At 47.4% G+C, this 21,002-nt stretch overlaps 1 protein-coding gene across 4 annotated transcripts; it reads left to right on the top strand.

Annotated features, from left to right (window-relative positions):
- ago4 (argonaute RISC component 4) lies at positions 1-19,591 on the top strand. 4 transcript variants are annotated; one of them, XM_083679832.1, is made up of 18 exons: positions 1-164; positions 6,323-6,494; positions 7,080-7,200; positions 7,635-7,816; positions 8,216-8,352; positions 8,585-8,719; positions 9,472-9,559; positions 9,824-9,971; positions 10,162-10,281; positions 10,695-10,856; positions 11,718-11,866; positions 12,196-12,380; positions 12,808-12,967; positions 13,084-13,399; positions 13,910-14,044; positions 14,668-14,769; positions 15,276-15,475; positions 15,774-19,591. In XM_083679832.1, exons 1-18 carry the CDS (start codon positions 146-148, stop codon positions 15,880-15,882), a joined length of 2,640 nt encoding a protein of 879 aa, XP_083535958.1. In that variant the 5' UTR covers positions 1-145; the 3' UTR covers positions 15,883-19,591. The 4 variants fall into 4 exon arrangements, with proteins under 4 accessions (XP_083535958.1, XP_083535957.1, XP_083535956.1 ...); XM_083679831.1 differs by having other exon boundaries at positions 8,585-8,737; XM_083679830.1 differs by having other exon boundaries at positions 35-164; positions 11,733-11,866.
- Positions 19,592-21,002: the final 1,411 nt, after the last annotated feature.

Below are 21,002 nucleotides of genomic sequence, written 5' to 3'. Positions count from 1 at the left end.
CAACGCATCCTCAAGACCGCTGGACATCTACGCATCTATTCCTTTTCTTAAATTAGCCACCCTAAGCTTCGAGATACCGCCCCCAATTTCCGTGTCGGTACGGAGCCGCCAGGCCGGGACAGAGACGGAGAGAGAGCCCTCGGCCATGGAAGCGCTCGGACCCGGTAAGAAGATGAAATGAGTCCCCGTGTCGGGAGTGTGTGTGTCTGGTGCATCGCTTCACTGGGGGCCGTGGTTGTAGCTAGGCCTCGAAGACCGAGAAAAAAAACAAACGAGCAATATCAGGCCCAACCTGTGTGGCATACTGTCACACGGAGACTATGTTTTGTCCGTGACTTCTACGGTCTAATAACCACGTGTTACGTAATCCAGAACAAAAAAGGAGTATTGTTTTTTATTTATCTCGACTGTTTGTTTTCTTTCTGTCCCTTCCGCTCGTGTGGAGGTTTGGAAGGCATTGTGTGGGGGATTTAACCAGGACCTTTCCTTCCGTGTCGTGTGTTTACGCTTGATGTCTGTTATGTTGTGATAGCCAGCCATTTGGGGTTTCCAGCACACAACGCCTCCCTTTTGATAACGGTACATTTAATTTCACGTTTAACGAATACGCAATATGAAGCGTAAGCATGCTCTGCAGCGTGTGTGAGTATACCTGAGCTAAATGTGTTTAGTTGAAGCCTGGGTAATTGAGCGATCGACATTCGCGGACTCTCTCCGTACAGTCTCTGTCCGTTTCTAACGTAATCAAGGCGATATAATATGGCAGCCTTTTGTTTATTACTTGGACATAATGAACCATTTGATGGCTCTTACATTGCTGGTTGTAATCATTTCACGTTTTGACTTGGCTAGTTGATTCTGGACAACATTGTACATTTCTGTTAGTGGGTTTAGCTCCGCGCCACCGTCGCCTGCATGGGAGGAACTCATGCGCTTGTGCATGCAGGGAATGATCCTGTATATGGACTAGATCTTCGTTCTTATCGATCGAACTTGCAAGCCAGCCCGCTCACCTATACGGTCCATAGTATAACAAAGACGCGATTACTGTGGTGCACTGATGGCAGTTGGATCTGATGATTTGACATCCACGAGGTCCCTCAATGTGCTCCACACTGAAACATCCACGGACCTTTCACCTCCGATACAAGACGTTAGTAACAGTAACGTCTCACTTCCACTCTTTATTGTAATACCACCTCTTTGTCCCAGCAGATATGACGCTGATTTAAGCAAATAGTCATCTGTGCTCATTGCACCAAGTCCTTGTTTCATCCCACGTTTCCTAACATGCCTGTCACTTTCACTCAATTTGGATACACTGCAGTTCAGTGTCCCTTTTGAAAATGATTTATATTTTAATCACATCTTCTCTGGAAATTGTAAGATCTCTTCATGCTGCACAGCATTGACTGGTTCAATGGGAAACTGCTATCATGGGCATGCATTATGAGCATGCAGAATCAGCAGACACAAGATAAGTGAATCACTCATACTTGCATTTTTTTTGTTATTCACTTATGTTGTGTACTTGTGTTTTCTATGAATTGTAGTATTCCACAAGGTTGTGTTTGTTGGTGGAGCGATCTAGGATTCAACAACAATGCAGTCTCTCCCCCCGCCACATTTCTTTGGTAAACAGTTGAGCGAGAAAGCCTGAGAAATGTGACTACTCTCATTCATAGACAGAGCTATGGATGCAAGGACTGACTGCCCATGTGATCAACATGTTTTAAAGCTCTGCAGTGTTTGTTTACAGTTTCATTGTTTACAAACAATGGAGTAAAACCAGCTTCTGTTTGGGGATCTGATTGGGTAAGAGTTGAACTAAGTGCTTGAGGCATTTTTAACTTAGGCTATATTTGTCAAGAATCAATGGCTATATATAATTAATTTGAAAAGTCAAATTATATAATAATAATAATAATAATAATAAAGAGAAATATAATAATAATAATGAGAAATATAATAATATACTAGCCCTATTCCGTATTGTGGCTCTGCAACTAAAAAAGTGTCTTGCACAAAATCTTGTTCTCCTAATATGAGCCTTTTCTAATATGTGCTTGCCTATCACACTGTATTCACACCTGCCTCTACATTTACTTCTGACTGGCCAAACAATATATTAGTAATTAGTAATATTAGTAATAGTAATTAGTCATTTGGGGCATTTGTTTTTGTCCATCATAGGGTGTTACAGTATGAGGTTGTGATCAGCTTGAACTAACCCCCCCCCCCCCAATTTATATTATTGTATAAATGATTTGAGATGAGCCCTCTGGAATTTTTTGGTTAGGTTCCAGATGAGCCCTCTGGAAATACCCAAATAGTCCCACACTTCTGACTCATCATCCCAACTAAAACAAAGGTGTCCAAAACATGTGTTCTGTAATAGACACACACCACGGTAACATGGAAGACAACCATGTTCTCGCTGAGTTAACTTTAACCTGTAAACTGTGACATCCCCTAATCAGTCATGGACGCGGGGTACGGAACATTAATCTGGAACTAGCTTAAACTCTCAACCGTCTATTATTGCATCTCGTCCCATCAAGCCAGAGGTCGTAGATTCTACACTTTGACAGTATGATCCTCTTAGTTGTAATATACAGGAACAACCTGCTCTTAACTCAAATTTGCCTTTTTACCAGCTGTATCCCTCCACGCATTAGATACCAGAGCTTTTTATAGTAGTCGTAGGGACTTAATTATCCCCTAGGGGCAGATTGGCCTCGCTGCAGAGTCCTCCATCAGAATAGATGCTCAACAAAGCAACACCTGCATCAATGTACATGATGCACTGCAGTAGTAGTACCCTAGTAGTAGTCTGGTGGTGGTAGTAGTAGCCTTGTAGTAGTAGTCTGGTAGTTCCTAGTAGTTCTGAATTGACACCTAACTCCTTGTTCGTCGTCCCGCTGGGTCTTGTGAATGGCTGCCCTGGTGACCGTAGTAATCCAGTGGATTTGCAGGTGACTGCATGTTCAGTGTCATCACTGACTCACCACCCAGTCTATCCTGTCCCCCAGGTTAAGCCCCACTGTCACACCACACACACACACACACACACAGACCAGGAGCATACACCAGGAACACACACACACACACACACACTGACCAGGAGCACACACACACACACACACACACACACACACACACACACACAGAGACCAGGAGCACACACACTACATCAGCACTCCTAGGCCATACTTCCCATTTAAACCCACCGCAGAGGACAAGCATCAACAGCCTTTTATCATGGGGTTGTTTCTTTGGCATTGCAGCTTTAGGCGCCAACTTTGTGCAAGTGTGCAAACAGAGAGCGAGGTTGTTTGTTTATATTTGTCTGTCACTAACAGCCATGAGCCCCAGTGCTTTTCCTGACCAGGTCTAAACACTGTACAACAGATTTAACTGCCTTAGACTCGTCAGTGGAGCAAAACGGTTTGCTTCTTGTTCGTTTTATGGCCGACCGCTGCGTATTAGTAGGGGACATTTGCATGCTGGCCAGCGTCTTGCACCATCACACTCTCCAGTGTGTCGTTAATACACGTGAATCCTCTCTAAAGGCCAGACGCGGGGCGTGCGCTCCTCGTCTCACCAGGAACATGCACTTATTTCATCACATTTACCAAATGACCACACAGATAAACAAAGCTGTATTTTTGTTTAATTTGGCTGAAAAAGCTTTTATTTCCCCCCCCCCCCCCTCTCTCTCTCCTCCCCCCCCAAAACACAGTTTATGACCACATAATCTGAAAGCAACAAGTGTTGTAACCGACGTTCCCCTGTGTTGCCCATCTCGGAATCACAGTGCAGCCGCACGCTCACGTGGCCGTATTCTAGAATGCCGTGGTTTTGTGTCGGCTTGATCGGGTGCAGTTGGAACTGAAGTGTTATGTGACGTGCATCTGGCAGCCGGCCAAGCTGTGGGAGAGTTGGGTGGTTCAGCCTTGACCCCAAAGTTAAGGGGTACCAGTGAGTGGTTTTGGGGGGTGAGATACACCCGTGGGGGGGGGGGGGGGGGGGGAGAGACCCCCGTTCCATGATAGTTGTGGGGCATGAGACAGCCCTGAGGTGGTTGTAGGGGATGGGACAGGGCTGAGGTAGTTGTGGGGCATGAGACAGCCCTGAGGTGGTTGTAGGGGGTGAGACAGCCCTGAGGTGGTTGTAGGGGGTGAGACAGCCCTGAGGTGGTTGTAGGGGGTGAGACAGCCCTGAGGTGGTTGTAGGGGGTGAGACAGCCCTGTGGTGGTTGTAGGGGGTGAGACAGCCCTGTGGTGGGTGGGTGGATGGATGGATGGGTGTGTGTATAGGGGGAGAAACATGCTGGTTTGAGAGAAGGGAGGGGTCCTGGCATTCCACGCAGTGACACGCTGACAAGCCCTCTCACGTCCTGGTGCAGCAGCTGAGGGGGCTATATATAGGCCAGGCGACCTAGCGTAACCGTGCATGGACCCCTTTCTCTGAAGCCTACACACACACACATACACACACTGTTTAACTCATTCTCTCTCTCACACACTCTCTCACACACTCTGCTCTGGGGCTGTTGTTTTCGCTCCCGTTGCTTTATCTTGCGGAGGGACGCAGCGGGTAAGAAGGTGGGGGGTGGCGGCATGTGAGGACCACAGGGCGGGTCCTGATTCCCCGCCCCCCGTCCGTCCGCCCGCCCGCTTGCGCTTCACTTGCTAACTGGAGCATGTTGGAGCATCGGGTTCAGGACCCCTGCAGCCCCCTTGTTGTCAGTTGACAAAAGCAGTAAGCATCCCCCCCTTACACCCCCCCTCCCTTAATGAACCACCCAAGACTCCCCTCTCTCCCTCTGTGCTCAGAGTCTTGATTGTGTCATTAAACAAATGCTAAATCTGCAGTTCCTCTATTGTTACTGGGATATGAGGGATGAAAGCCAAGCAAGCTCAATGTAATGTAGGATGGAAGTCTATCTTCGATATATCTCTATCTTAAGGGCTGTCAGGGAGTGTGTGTGTGTGTGTGCGTCTCTGTGTCTGTGTGCGTCTCTGTGTCTGTGTGTGTGTGTGTGTGTGTGTGTGCGCGGCGTGTGCACGCGCATTGGTAAAGATGGTGATGGTAATCCAAGTCCTCGCAGTCCCCCATCTGGCCCTGCTGCTGTCTGTCTCAGATGCACCGGTCTTTGTCTGGGTGGGCCCTGTGGGGTGGGGTTGGGGTGAAGTGGGTCCTGTGGGGTGGGGTTGGGGTGAAGTGGCGGGTAATTGTGGGTCATTGTTTTGTTGTCTCCTGTTGACCTATCTGGGTCATAGGTAATGCTGGGCTTGATGGCCTAAAATTCATATCTCTATATTCTCAGACCTTTTCTTACCTTATTACCTGCGATACACAATGTATGTCTTGATATTCCTAATGTTTTCCTTATAGCTTGGATGAGGCTTAACATAAAGTTAAAACACACTTCTCGTTCAAAGTAACAGTCTACATTTACACCGTTTTTTTTTTTTAATTTGTTTGTTTTCAGCAGATTTTGACAGCAGACAAAACACAAAAGCTGTGACAAGAACACACATCATTTTAAAATAAGTTTTGTTGTGCAGAAAAGGTGTGCAGGAGATCCGCTATTCTTCTCTGCTCTCTGATTCTCTCCTGGGAACAGCAGTCAAGCCGTGATTTGCTTATTAAGGGTTATTGTGTGGTGGCGGTGACCACAGGTCCAGTAGGCCAATGCAAGGAGGGTGTGAGGTTGGCTCTGCCAGACTCTGCTACATCAGCCATAATCATGCCCTGACCACAGTCCTCAGATGTTACACAGGGGGGGGAATGAAGGAAATGTTTAGACAGAAGTTAAATGCTTGTAAAAATGATCAAATATAGCTCATGGCCATTTCATGCATTTAAATACATCAAGTATATGGTTAAAACTATTCGAATATACCGCCCAGCCCTAGTCATAGGCCAAAGTGACTGATCAATCTTGTGTGTGTGCGCATGTGCCTATGTGTGCGTGTGGCCAGTTCAGGAATATGCACAAACTATCTTATCCCACAAATCTTGAATTTGATGTAAAAAAGAAAAGTGGAATTTTATGTAATGGTTTGCATTGGTCAGTTGACTTACTCTGTCCAATGAGCTCAGCTACCAATAATCAAGCCCACAGTAGGCTAGTCGACTCTTAAACTTGTTTCCTGAACCAACTCTTTTTGCTGATGTCCCCTCAGTTAGAAAAATGTCAGTCAAGTCTTGAAAACAAAACGACACATTTAAAGTTTTTGGTTGAGAAGAGGCGCTTTACTATCTAAGGTAAATGTTTTTAACTGTGATGTATATGTGTGTGTTTCCCCCCCAGGCCCGCCTGCCCCTACCTCCCTCTTCCAGCCCCCTCGCCGTCCCGGCCTGGGCACCGTGGGGAAACCCATCCGCCTGCTGGCCAACCACTTCCAGGTGCAGATTCCCAAGATTGATGTCTATCACTACGATATCGACATCAAGCCTGAGAAACGGCCTCGGAGGGTCAACAGGTAAATACTACTAGGACTGGGTGACAAGGAGAGAGGGAGAGGGGTTACCTACAGAGAGGAGTGAGTGAGACAGGTTACCTACAGAGAGGAGAGAGTGAGACAGGTTACTTACAGAGGAGAGAGAGTGAGACAGGTTACCTACAGAGAGGAGAGAGTGAGACAGGTTACCTACAGAGAGGAGAGAGTGAGACAGGTTACTTACAGAGAGGAGAGAGTGAGACAGGTTACCTACAGAGAGGAGAGAGTGAGACAGGTTACCTACAGAGAGGGGAGGGGTTACCTACAGAGGAGAGCAAGAGCTGGACATGGTTTTAAGAGGGGAGGATGGAATGCAAAAATGTTAAATAATTTGGAGGCACAGATGTATTTTGTTGGGGGAACTGAAGTGTGTAAGGTCTTGTCAAGGCAAGTGAGAGAAGGAATGGGGGTTGGGGAGACATTGGGAGACATTTTCCACAAAGAATTGTAAGGGATGGGATAGCACTAATGCTGGTCTGGGTGTGTCCTGGGGGGGGGGGGTCTGGGTGTGTCCTGGGGGTCTGGGTGTGTTCTGGGCGCTGCTCACGGCGGTTCTGTGTCTCTCAGGGAGGTGGTGGACACCATGGTTCGACACTTCAAGATGCAGATCTTTGGGGATCGACAACCTGGCTACGACGGGAAGAGGAACATGTACACGGCCCACCCCCTGCCCATCGGGAGAGACCGGGTGAGTCCTCCTCACGGTGCCTCTGTCTACTCTGCCGGTCGCCTACGGTTCCCTCTCTCCTCCTCAGCACCTGAGGGCTCTGAATGTCGAATTAGCGTCTGTCACCAACGGCGCTAAGCTGTCGCTAACTAAACAAACCCACGTGTTGTGTTGCTGGTCCATAGAGTACTTTCTAGGTAGAGATGAGGCACATATCAAAACCCATCTTTTTAAACTTGCTTTTCATCTTGAGCTATTTTTATTTTTACTGACAGTGCTTTTGTCTGAGTACTGAGAAAAGCCCTATACAAAATGAATACATTATTATTATTATTATTATTATTATTATTATATAATTGTAAGGTGAGATAATTATGGTGTACTATCCCTCTAAGTTAGACTCTCTCTGTCTCCATCTCACACCTGCCTCCCCTCCTGTTGTCCCCGCCACGCAGGTGGACCTGGAGGTGACTCTGCCAGGCGAGGGGAAGGACCAGACCTTCAAGGTGTCTCTGCAGTGGGTGTCGGTGGTGTCTCTCCAGATGCTGCTGGACGCCCTGTCTGGCCACCTGGACGAGGTCCCCGAGGACTCTGTACAGGCCCTGGATGTCATCACACGTCACCTGCCTTCCATGAGGTACAGCAACAGACATCTTACATTTTTAAGTCAGTTAGGAGACGCTTCTCTCCGAAGCGACTTACAATACATACATTTGTCGAAGTAAGTGAATCAACTCAGTCAAGTCAGTCATCGAGAGTAAAACCTGCAATAAGAAAAAGTGCCATCGGCAGTCGCAGTGCTCGAGAAAGGAAGAAAACAAGTTTGGGGGTTTATTCCAATAACTTGGTAGCCACGTTGCAATTATCTCTACCTGTGCCGAAATACTAGAAAACAGATTGGTCATAGGTATATAAAAAAAGATTTTTATGTAAAGAGTAATCTTTCAGAGAATAGCCTAATTGGATATCTAGGCTCTTGTTTTGTGCATGGTGATCTCACACAACCAATCACTAACATGTGCGTGTGTGCGTCCAGGTACACCCCCGTAGGCCGCTCGTTCTTCTCCCCGCCGGAGGGTTACTACCACCCCCTGGGCGGAGGGAGGGAGGTGTGGTTCGGCTTCCATCAGTCCGTCCGTCCTGCCATGTGGAACATGATGCTCAACATCGATGGTACGATGAAGTAGAAACACTTCTACGTGTTTGTCTAGAAACCTCACAACATTTATACATGCGTTTCTGTTGCTTTGATGTAGAGGTAAAACATGTTTAAATTCTGATCCATTAAGGAAGTCAATAGTTTAGACAACCGTTGGAAAATACTGTGTGTGTGTGTACGCATTTGTATGTTTGTGTGAAAGCCAGACTGTGGACCTCACCCCCCTCCCCCTTTGTGGTCCCACAGTGTCTGCCACTGCGTTCTACCGCGCCCAGCCAGTCATTGAGTTCATGTGTGAGGTCCTGGACATCCAGAACATCAACGAGCAGACCAAGCCACTCACCGACTCCCAACGCGTCAAATTCACCAAGGAGATCCGAGGTGGGTGGGGACCTGCAGGTCAGACCAATGTTTTTACCATGCATCTACACACGCCTGCCACGGCCCCACCAAAGAACTGCACCTCACACACCTTCAGGACTGGGGCAGGGGAGGCTGGCGGAGGTGGACATCGGAGGACGGAGCTCATTGTAATGAACGGAATGAGGAACGGTATCAAACGCACACGTTTCCATTCCATGCGTTACACTGAGCCCGTCCTCTGATTTCTACCTCCCCCAGCCTCCCCTGATCAATTCAAACTCTACTCATTCAGTGAATTGAAGTTCTAATTGAAAAACGACACGTTTCAGTTAATTGAATGGAATTAATTAAGTTAATTTAATAGAATTTCAATTAATCTTCTTAATTGGGACTGAATTGAACTGGATTTGGCCCCAACCCTGTACATCCATAACCCACACTTAAGGCTGAATCCTAGCTTGAGATATGGGGGCCCAACTCAATCGTGCTTTCCTGAAATTTGCAATAGTTTTTCGCTCTTCAATCTCAAGGTTGGATTCAATTTGAGTGAATTTAAGTTCACTAACAAAAAGAGTCTTGCTCAATAGAACACTCAGTCAAAGATGAATTATCCCACCAACTGTCTAAAAGCTGACCGCCTAAAATGTCATATTTTACATAACATGTTCTAAAGATGTCAGTTTTACCTCTCCTTGTAAACCCCCCCCGTTCTCCATGGCCTCACCGGTGATATTCTCTACCCTGTCTGTCTGTCTGCGTGTGTCGAGCAGGTCTGAAAGTAGAGGTCACACACTGTGGTCAGATGAAGAGGAAGTATCGTGTGTGCAATGTCACGCGCCGCCCTGCCAGCCACCAAACGTAAGCGCCCCCCGTCTACTTGCCACTTTCTGTCTACTTGCCACTTTCTGTCTACATGCCACTTTCTGTCTACATGCCAGCTTCTGTCTGTCATATGCACGTCCCCACGTCCCTACACGAAGTTTGTCTTTTGCATTTTTAATCAGCCTCTCCAAAAACACAGTCTCTAAACGCAAGAACCTGTTAAGGCTAAACCAAGACATGTGTTTTAGTGAGTATTGTTCATGTTGATCTCATGTCTTCATGACCCATGCGGTCCCACAGCTTCCCCTTGCAGCTGGAGAACGGCCAGGCCATGGAGTGTACCGTGGCTCAGTATTTCAAGCAGAAGTACAGCCTGCAGCTCAAATACCCCCACCTGCCCTGCCTGCAAGTGGGTCAGGAACAGAAGCACACCTACCTTCCCCTGGAGGTGAGAGGGCGGCGGCCGCAACACACACACACACACACACACACAGAGCTGCAATACACACACACACACACACACTTTAAGTTGAATCCTTCTGTACGTATACTGAGTTCACATTACAGCTGAAGAGGTGTCTCTGTTCCTTGACTACCATGTTCAGTAACCAACAGCTGTCTCATGTCCCCGTGCCCAGGTCTGTAACATCGTGGCAGGCCAGCGCTGCATCAAGAAACTCACAGATAATCAGACCTCCACTATGATCAAAGCCACAGCGCGCTCAGCTCCCGACAGGCAGGAGGAGATCAGCAGACTGGTGAGTGGTAGTGAGACTTGCCGTTGAGGAAGTGGCAGTGGCTGCTTTCTGAAAGCTGCGTCTATGATTTGTTTTGATGTTTTGTTTTGAGAATCACCATGTCACAGTTGTAGTCAAAGAGCACAGGACTAAACCACTTCACTTCTGGTCCAGAAAAAGACCCCTGTTTTTTATGAAATGGAATAAAATGGAATGTATCTATTTTGGTGTGAGGTTTGTAAATCGGGCTGTTTTTTATATTTTGTTTGTGTTTTTTGTTTGTCTTGTGTGTTTTTCAACGAGGACCACAGTGGAAATGAGTCTTTCACACTTCCTTGTGTTGTCCTCTAGGATGTGTGTCTGTGTGAATCTGTGTTTCCCCAACATACAATCAATCATTTAACCCCCCCCCCCCTCTCCCCCCCTCCCCTCAGGTGAAGAGCAACAGCATGGTGGGGGGGCCGGACCCCTACCTGAAGGAGTTTGGCATCGTGGTTCACAACGACATGACGGAGGTGACCGGCCGGGTCCTCCCCGCCCCCATGCTGCAGTACGGGGGCCGGGTCAGTACAGACACTGGCAGGGACTGCGGCAGGGTGAGTACTTGTGCACCGGGCTGGGCGCATTCTGGAGGGGGGGGGGGGGGGTTGTGTATGGTTCCCTGAGTCCCGTATCGAACCCTAGCCCCTAACCGGGAGAGGCTACTGGAGGTAGAAATCGGAGGATGGGCTCATTGCAATGCATGGAATGAGGAATGATATCACATGTTTGATGCCATTCCTTATTACGTTCCATGCATTGCAATGAGCCAGTCCTCTGATTTCTGCCTCCCCTGCCCCCAACCCGGCTAGCTAACCGGCTAGCCCGTAACTGTGTTGGCTAACTGGCTAGCCCGTAACTGTGTTGGCTAACTGGCTAACTATATCATCTCTCTCACATTACATGAGACAGTATTGTTAAGTGATTATCTTAACTGATGACAACTTTACCTTCAATGTAAAGAGCACTCCAGTTTCCAGGGTATTTTAATTTTTGAACGGTTCAATTCTACTTTTACTGTTTAATTAGATTAGAAAAAACTCAAAGATTCTGAATGCCTAAGACTGGTGTTACTCATTCATTTGTTAACACATGCCACCTCATCTCAATCAAAAAGACAGGATGCGGAAATGATGATTTGAAATTGTATGAATATGACTGCTTTGCACAGTATAGTAGTGATGGAGGTAGAAATCGTAGGACAGGCTCGTTTTAATACAAGGAATGCAAGGAGGAATGGTATCAAACTTCATTCCACTCCACGTATTACAATGAGCCCGTCCTCCGATTTCTACCTCCGCCAGCCTCCCCTGGTTTCCATCACTGTTGTGATGAGTTGTCCGTACGGGAGCAGGGGGGCAGGGTAGTACCGTCTGACGTGTTGGCTGGTCAAACTGGGGGGTTCACTAAGAGTGTAGGGACTCTCTCCGCAGAATAAGACGGTGGCCACGCCCAACCAGGGCGTGTGGGACATGAGGGGGAAGCAGTTCTATGCCGGCATCGAGATCAAGGTGTGGGCTGTGGCGTGCTTTGCCCCGCAGAAACAATGCAGGGAGGACCTGCTCAAGTGAGTCCCGCCCGCCTCCACCCTGAGTACAGACACTACTCAACCTCCACCCTGTGTAGAGACACTCCTCTACCTCCACCCTGTGTAGAGACACTACTCTACCTCCACCCTGTACAAATCCCATCACTCCTGCCATCACCCTGCTGCCCCTGGGAGGCATCTCAATAGTGTTCCCATCAGCATTGGGAGGCATCTCAATAGTGCCCTGTCATACCATTCCCTTATCTCTGATTCCCGATCCAGCATTCTAGGCCAATATCGGCTCGGGACCGACGCTCCGTATCGGATCTCTGCATCTTTCCCTAAAAAGATTTGTTTGTTTCTTCCAGGAGCTTCACAGACCAGCTGAGGAAGATCTCAAAGGACGCGGGGATGCCCATCCAGGGCCAGCCCTGCTTCTGTAAATACGCCCAGGGGGCAGACAGCGTGGAGCCTATGTTCAAACACCTCAAGATGTCCTACGTCGGCCTGCAGCTCATTGTTGTCATCCTGCCAGGAAAAACGCCAGTCTACGGTGAGACCAAGGAGCTTTCAGAGAGCGTTCCAATAGGTCTCAAAATTATAGATTGGTGTTCATACCAGCGGCGGTAGAAGTGTTTGATACCATTCCTTATTCTATTCCGTTCATTACAATGAGTCAGTCCTTTGATTTCTACCTCCACCAGCCTCCCCTGGACTACAACCAGACAGTTCTACTGGTTCATACTTATTCTATGAATCTTATTTGTAAAACTGGGTACAGTTGAAGTAACCCTTAAATAACCTCAATTTTGTCACTTTGAGACCAGACAATGCCAGACAACATTGCTTTTGTTCTTTTACTCTCAGTTAGCTACCCCAATTACAGTCTCTAATTAAAATTGTGTATTCTTAATCTCTCTCGCTCTCTCTCATTTTCTCTTGCTGTCTTTTGTCTCTCTCTCTCGCTGTCTCCCCCCCAGCTGAGGTGAAACGGGTGGGGGACACGCTGCTGGGCATGGCCACCCAGTGTGTCCAGGTGAAGAACGTGGTGAAGACGTCCCCCCAGACCCTCTCCAACCTCTGCCTCAAGATCAACGCCAAGCTGGGCGGCATCAACAATGTGCTGGTACCCCACCAGAGGTAGGGTGGTGGGAGAGGCTATGGGGGGTGGGAGGGGCTAGTCAAGTCAAAATGTTTTATTGTTTTTTGTCTTCTGCTGTATGTTATGTTTAAGCCATCCTTCTCCCCCTCCCCAGACCCTCCGTGTTCCAGCAGCCCGTCATTTTCCTGGGGGCCGACGTGACGCACCCCCCGGCGGGCGACGGCAAAAAGCCGTCGATTGCGGCGGTGGTGGGCAGCATGGACGGCCACCCCAGCCGCTACTGCGCCACAGTGCGCGTGCAGACCTCCCGCCAGGACCTGTCCCAGGAGCAGCTGTACAGCCAGGAGGTCATCCAGGACCTCACCAACATGGTGCGGGAGCTGCTCATCCAGTTCTACAAGTCCACGCGCTTCAAGCCCACGCGCATCATCTATTACCGCGGGGGGGTGTCCGAAGGCCAGATGAAACAGGTGAGGGAGGTGTGGTTTCACCTGGGGGAGGGGGGTCACTGGCTCTGATGGGTGTTTGGGCAGGGGGAGGCTGGTGGAGGGAGAAATCGAAGGACGGGCTCATTATAATGCATGGGACGGAATGCATTACAATGAGCCCTTCCTCCGATTTCTACCTCCACCAGCCTTCCCTGGTGTACTATACGAAACCTAAGTTCTTGAGGGTTTGCAGGTTTTTAATTTCTTTCTCCCAGTGCTTCATTGAAGTATTGAGTAGTGTTAGCGCTACGTAACGGTGCTAGCTATGGAACATCAGTTTATCAACACTGCATACCCAGACTGGGAGTGTGGCTGTAGACTGTCCAGCCCTTTGTAGAGATGGAGGTTGTAGAACCCGGTTGCATAAGACTATCTTTTAAACTTTTGTCTCAACCAAGTACAAGTGTTGTAGCTGTGTATATTCATTGCAAAGTGAATCTAATTGTTTCTGTCCCTCATTTTGTGTGTGTGACCGTGCGTGTGTGTGTGTAGGTGGCGTGGCCAGAGCTCATAGCCATCAGGAAGGCGTGTATCAGCCTGGAGGAGGACTACCGGCCAGGCATCACCTACATCGTGGTGCAGAAACGCCACCACACCCGCCTCTTCTGCTCCGACAAGGCCGAGAGGGTGAGTCAGCGTCTCCACACTCTCACAGGGCCTCCTGTCTTCACGTCCTCTCCTCCGTCTACCATGTTGCTTTTAGCATGTCCCCCAGGGGAGGCTGTGGTGGAAGTAGAAATCGGAGGCCCATCCACCGATTTCTACCTGCACCAGCCTTTTTGATGTCGCCTTCATGAAATGTGAAGGAGATTCAGATGATTTGAGACGGAGGAAGAGGGGACTTAACTCACTCACTGCCAAAGAGTTCTGGAACCTAGAGTGGCAGGTGTTTTATGTGGTATTTACCTAGCAACAATACTTTGATTGGCTACAAAATGAAGGATCATAATTTATCTATTTTTGGTGAATAAAGTCACCCCTGGCACTCTAGAATGTTGACAATTTGGCTGACTTTATTCACCCTTAACACTAAATGAGTTAAGGATTCGCTTTTTTTGGATGACACTCTCAAGAGCCTAGGCTGGAACGTTTGTCAACCATCGGTCCCTGATCTAAATGAACACTATAAAGAAACCTTTCAAATCTCTTTCTGAGTGCGGACCAGCTATTGGCAGTGGTCGCAAGAATGTTCATCTCAGCCTATCTGCTAGTCCCGTTCCTCATTCTTCTTCTGGCCCTCCGACACGCAGGTGGGGAAGAGCGGCAACGTCCCGGCCGGCACCACGGTGGACAGCACCATCACACACCCCTCCGAGTTTGACTTCTACCTGTGCAGCCATGCAGGGATCCAGGTAGGTCGCACACATGCACCCTCAGGCTGCACCACATTTCCCTCGTAGAGTTGGTTCGTGGGTTCAGTTGATTTATAGCGTCTTTCAAGATCTTACAGCAGAATTTTACTAAAAAAAAAAATATATATTTTATATTTCCTCATCAGCCCACCGTTGATAGGGTCCCAAAATCTAATGACTTACTGTATACAAACCTCATAGATGGCCAGTTCTGAACTCAGATTTCCTGCCTATCTCTCTATTTTCTGACATTTGGGAGATGCACAATACACATGTCGATATTCTGTATTTCTTTTCAACTATAAATGTCACTCTAAACCTGGTAGATATCTCTAAGGCTCTCCCATAGCTGTTCTCAGACAGCCGTTTGATCTTGTGACCTTGCAGTGAGGCTTGGACCCCGTTCATCGCTGCTGGCGATGAATTGTATATGTGCTGTTGAAGGTTACCATGACTGACCCTCTGTTCCCCTCTCCCTTCCCGTCCCCTCCCCTCCTCCCCCCCAGGGCACCAGCCGGCCCTCCCACTACCACGTCCTGTGGGATGACAACTGCTTCACGGCCGACGAGCTGCAGCTGCTCACCTACCAGCTGTGCCACACCTACGTCCGCTGCACCCGTTCCGTCTCCATCCCCGCGCCCGCCTACTACGCCAGGCTGGTGGCCTTCCGTGCCCGCTACCACCTGGTGGACAAAGACCATGACAGGTGAGACCACCCGCGGCCTCTGGAGGGGGCTCAGGGGGATGGGATGTTGCAGATAGAAATGCATTCACATGCCTGTTTATGTTCTGCACATCTAGCTCCACTGACTATATTTCCGTTGTCAGATAGCGTGTTGATATTGACCTTGATGTCATATATTATATTGGAGTCCATTTAATGTTCTGTATGCCAACCCACCTGGAGGTGGCTAGTCTCGGGAGTCATACAGTTTAGCAAGAACACAAAATCAACCGCACGTTGTTGTAGTTCCATCCTAACCCCCGTCTCTCCCATCCTGCAGTGCGGAGGGCAGTCACGTGTCGGGCCAGAGTAACGGCCGGGACCCTCAGGCTCTGGCCAAGGCGGTCCAGATTCACTATGACACCCAGCACACCATGTACTTCGCCTGAGGACGCCAGCAGAGGGCGCACTTCTCTCTCTATCTATCTCTCTCTCTCCTATCTATCTCTCTCTCTCTCTTTGCCAGTCTCTCTCTCTCTCTCTCTCTCTCTTTTGTGTCTTGATCTGCACCAAAGCGGCTAGAAGCCAGTGGAGTCTGCCGAGTCGTCAAGTCCCGTTTCGGCAAACGACCGGCGTTCCCAATCCAGCCGCCTCCTACCAGCAATCCGGCACTGAGAGACCGTCGGGGGGGAGGGGGGGGGGGTTTCCAATGCACCGAGAAAAAAAACAGAGAAAAAAAAAATACACACAAGTTGAGCCATTATTTTGAGTTTGTTTTTCGGTTTGAATGTCTTTTTTCGTTTTTGTTTTTGTAAGATACACTGAGCCTGGAGCGAACTGGCGGCCATCGTCAGACCAGCTCCAGCTCTCCCAGCTAAGCAGGACTCTGTCTACTTTTACCTCAAAGCCCCTTTGGGCGAAAATCTGTCACAAGGTCTTGGGTTCGGGGTTGCATGGAAACAGGTGGGGGGTTCGACCTTTTTGAGAATGATATATATATATATATATATACATATATATATTTTTTGTTTTTATGATCGTGTTTTAACTTTTTCTCCTTTTTCGGTCTTTTACAAGCGAGGTGACCTGGGTATCCATACCCATTACTCTTCTTCTCCCATTTAGCGAAGAATAAGTGCTTAAACGTGTGTCTTTGTATATACGTGTGTGTGTGTGTGTGTGTGTGTGTGTGTGCGCGTGAGAGAGTGTGTTTCATGGCAGGCCACTGAATTGTAAAGGGCAATCAAGGAGATAACTGCTGTAAATGCCTCAGATTGGATGTTTTTATATTCTCACATACATATATATAAATATTTACATCTATAAAAGCAACTTTGAACAGATGAATATACAGGCTTCACAGAGGCCGGTGGGGGGGGGGTGTAGCAGTAGCAACCGTGGTGGGGCCTGGGTGACTGACGCGGCGTTAGGAGCTGTTGAAAGGTTGAGTGCTTCATACGGACATAACGTCAGCTAATCTGCCTCGCGGTCCGTGTGAAGAAGAGGGGGATGTTTATCTGTCTGGATGGTTATGACACTGTTGGGCGTAGCACGGTTTTTTAGCAAGGCGCTAGTCGTCTGATATTTGGGGGCCGTAAACGTGAGCTTACTTTTGAGGTCTCCTTTGCTACTGGCCAATTCATTGCACTGACCCGGAACGCTAGGCAAGCAACTGAGGGCACTCTCTCTTACCTTTATGCATTTATACATAAGAATCAAAAAGCAGATTTGTAAGAGTTTAATATAAAACATTTTGTGGCTATCTTAAACTGTTGTTTAGAGTAGTAGTTTACTGTTGTTGTTGTTCTTGTTGTTGTTATTATTGTTGTTAATGTTGTTCTTGCAACGATGATTATCAGACCGGCAGCAACCCAGATGTGAAGTTATGAGATCAGGACACGGCAGTGGAGCTGCGAAGATATTTCTGGAGGTTGGAGACACTTTTGTAGCATGGTGGCCGAGGCATAGACCCCAGGCATAGACCCTAGGTGTTTGGGTTAATGCTCCCTGATTCTCAGTAACAGTCGTTTCTGGTGTTGGGGAAGGGATGTAAGCTCTAGTGAGACGGTGGTGTAGAGTCATCACTGCGACCCTGACTGGTAGAACAGAGGTGGGCAGCGAGCTTGTGGTTCCAGTGGAAGAGTGGCGACAATCAGGGCTCGAAGGAGGAAACTGGGGCGTAGGGAGTTGTAAAAGAGGTATGCAATAGGCAACGAGTTGAATTTTTAGACTTCAAATGTGTTTCTATTACTGTTTGTGTGTATTTGAACAAGTATATCTATCTAAGTCTCTACTTATGGTGTTTCTGTTTTTTTTAACGCAAGGTTTTAACTCCGGACATGAACAGACAAAAAGCATCAGCACTGCCCTTGGACTTGTGACACCTGACGACAGGTGATTGTCCTGGATAAGATCACGGTTTAGATTGTTACGTTCGTGGTTATGGCTGTGCAAGGCTGCGCCCTGAAAGCTCGGGTGGGACGGGGATCGGCAGCGCACACGCCTCGTCAGGGGGGATGACTCAAAGAAAAAACCCTTTTGTAATAAACCATCGGTAAAGCAGCAGGTTTGCTATGAATGAGTTTGAGCGCCTTACCTGTCCGGGGCGTGGGCGCTACCTGTGGGAGAGGAGGTGGGGGGGGGCGTCCTACTTGTCGGATGTGGGGCCTGGGAGGGGTGGTACTTGTCGTGGGCGCCCTGCTCTACCTGTGGGAGAGCAGCAGTCGGGAGGGGGGGGGGGTTCAGGCATTGGATGCAATAAGTTTTGGGGCAGAGCTGTGCACTAGTTTTCCCACGGCGACAGTTATTCAACCTGGTGTTCTAGTCCAAGTAGGGAGCAGCAGTCGGCGGATATGACCTGGCTCAATCTTAGAGCACAGCTAGCTCTGAGACTAAGCCGGAGGTCACGTCTGCTTCTGCCCCCTGCGGTGTATCGCTACTTACCTGTGGGCTTGGTTAGAGTCTTGGTTAGACTGAGTCCAGGCGTGGCTCTTAGCAGGGGACACAGACGGTGACTCCCACTTTTGAATATATTATCATTGCAAAGCAATATTAACCCAAATCCAGTTTTCGAATGAGGAAAAAGCTATAATTCGTCTTGTTGATGTGGCTGTTGGTCTGCTCTCTATATCGCCGTTTGTGTTTCTGTACTTGTTTTTTTGCTTGTATCAATCAGTGGGTATGTGCATTCTCTAGCTCTTTAGGCTCTGTTGAGAATTTTTTTTAAACATAATAACATTTAGACTTCCCGCCTGCATGCCAGAGTATTGTCCTAAATCTCTTTAGAGTCATATTTATTAAGAGACAGAAAGAGAAAAAAATATTACTTTTTTGGGTAAATGTTTCTGAATTTAGTGAGACTGTTTTAGGCTAGCAATATTGTCCAGTCTCTTCAAGACGTATTTTAAAGATTCCTACACAAATGTCAGTAAAACAGGGCACAAGCAGTCGGAGGCGGAGGGGTGGAGTCTTGGCGTCGTGTTCAAACTCAAACGAGGTACTTTGTTCAAACGTGGGCCCGTGAAGACTTGACCCCTCGCCGCCGCTCAGGCTGGTGTAGTGTCCATTTTGGCGCCCACTTCCTGGTTTGTGCCCCTGCCACACCTCTCGGGGCTCTCCTGTCCTGTGGCGCCACCTGCTGGTCCCACACAAGCGCACTTCCTCTCTGTGAGGGGCCTCGGCCCAAGGTGACCACGGCTTCAGGATTACCTCTTTTTCACCTTTTTAAGATCCATTCTTTCTGTGCCCCGATTGAAAGAGAGCATGATTTATTTTTTAATTCCTCTGATATATATATATATATCTATATCTATCTATATATATATATATATATATATATATATATATATATATACCTACAGACTTGTTATTTGACATTGTGTAAGTGTAATTTAATTTTTTAGCTCCTATTTCTGGTGTGTAGCTCTGCTGTTTTCTGCTAGTGGTCTGAGCTGTGTGACTGTCTGATAGCAATAGAAAGGTACCCTGTCTGACCTGCTGGGGAGGGGTGGGGCTTCCTCTGGCCCCTCCTACAAGGGTGCCCAATCACTTGTTGTATTGCTATGTGACATGTTTAAATACTTCTTTTTTTTTTTAGCCTGCAGGGAATATTTGTGTTATCGTGCAAAGTAATAAATTGGTATTTTATGCCTATATCTACGCTGGTGTTTCTCCTCTTTATTCCTTGTATGTGTTACCTTTATACACAGGTTTGTGCATTACACAAAGGACTTATACTACTTCTAGATTTTATTCCCAGTAAAACCAATAGTCTCAATTCTGTTAACACATTTGTTGAATGATTTAAGGGGCCTATTAGATAGTATAATGTACAGATTAGGGGGAACTTGCCTTTCAATTTCTACAAGAGCTCTTGCCACATGCGTGGCACTGGATGGCATTGTTTACATTGGGAAAAGAGGGGTCAGTCATTGGTTCATCAGCTGAGCAGGTAAAGGAAGAGACGACTAAGCTCCCAGTGGCGGCCTTGCTCAATATTACAGCTCGTCGTCTTCTTTCCTTTTGTTGTTCTAAACTATCTGACATGTCACCTGCACCCCTCCAGAGTGTCCTCTGTCGCAGGACCAGGCAACAGGCCAACGGAAGATATTATAAGGTGCTACAATATTACAAGACTTTCCGTAGAACTGTGTGTTTCATATTTCAAGCAGATAATAGACATAACATGGTAAAATGCAAACGATCACACTGAAAACAAATGTACTGATCACTAATCTGATATGGAGACAAGTGGATTATGAAAAATGAATACAATATTATCAAACTTTGTCATCATCTGATTTCTGAGCGTTATGTTATAAAGTTGATAAGACTACTATAAGACATGTTGTATCTCCTATTTTTTGAGACATTTCTGAAAATATTTAAATAACTGATTTTAGGAATATATTCTTTGTTTAATAAGTGGTATACAATCTGAAAAGCATGACGGTGAACAGCAATCTTCTTCACTGAAGAGAGCACAATGATAAGTATGTGTAGCACACAGGATATTTATATGGAAGTGCCCACTTACGTAAATGTGTTATTTTATACACTCACCGGCCACTTTATTAGGTACACTTGTTCAACTGCTCGTTAACGCAAATATCTAATCAGCCAATCAAATGGCAGCAACTCAATGCATTTAGGCATGTAGACATGGTCAAGACGACCTGCTGAAGTTCAAACCGAATATCAGAATGGGGAAGAAAGGTGATTTTGAATGTGGCATGGTTGTTGGACACTGATTTCTTGAACATGACAATGAGTTCACTGTACTCCAGTGGCCTCCACAGTCACCAGATCTCAATCCAATAGAGCACCTTTGGGATGTGGTGGAACGGGAGATTCGCATCATGGATGTGCAGCCAACAAATCTGCAGCAACTGCGTGATGCTATCATGTCAATTTGGACCAAAATCTCTGAGGAATGTTTCCAGCACCTTGTTGAATATATGCCACAAATAATTAAGGCAGTTCTGAAGGCAAAAGGGGGTCCAACCCGGTACTAACAAGGTGTACCTAATAAAGTGGCCGGTGAGTGTATGTATGCACTTTATCTTGCATG

This window comes from Argentina silus (genome assembly GCF_951799395.1).
Source record: "Argentina silus genome assembly, chromosome: 11".
Lineage (NCBI taxonomy): Eukaryota > Metazoa > Chordata > Actinopteri > Argentiniformes > Argentinidae > Argentina > Argentina silus.
This window is presented reverse-complemented; position numbering and strand designations above follow the sequence as displayed.

What these genes read in the sequence shown, in the direction of transcription:
- ago4 (XM_083679831.1), top strand. An exon ending in GCTCCGACAAGGCCGAGAGG is followed by an intron (nt 14,045 to 14,667) that starts GTGAGTCAGCGT and finishes TCCGACACGCAG; the next exon opens with GTGGGGAAGAGCGGCAACGT. An exon ending in GCAGCCATGCAGGGATCCAG is followed by an intron (nt 14,770 to 15,275) that starts GTAGGTCGCACA and finishes CCTCCCCCCCAG; the next exon opens with GGCACCAGCCGGCCCTCCCA.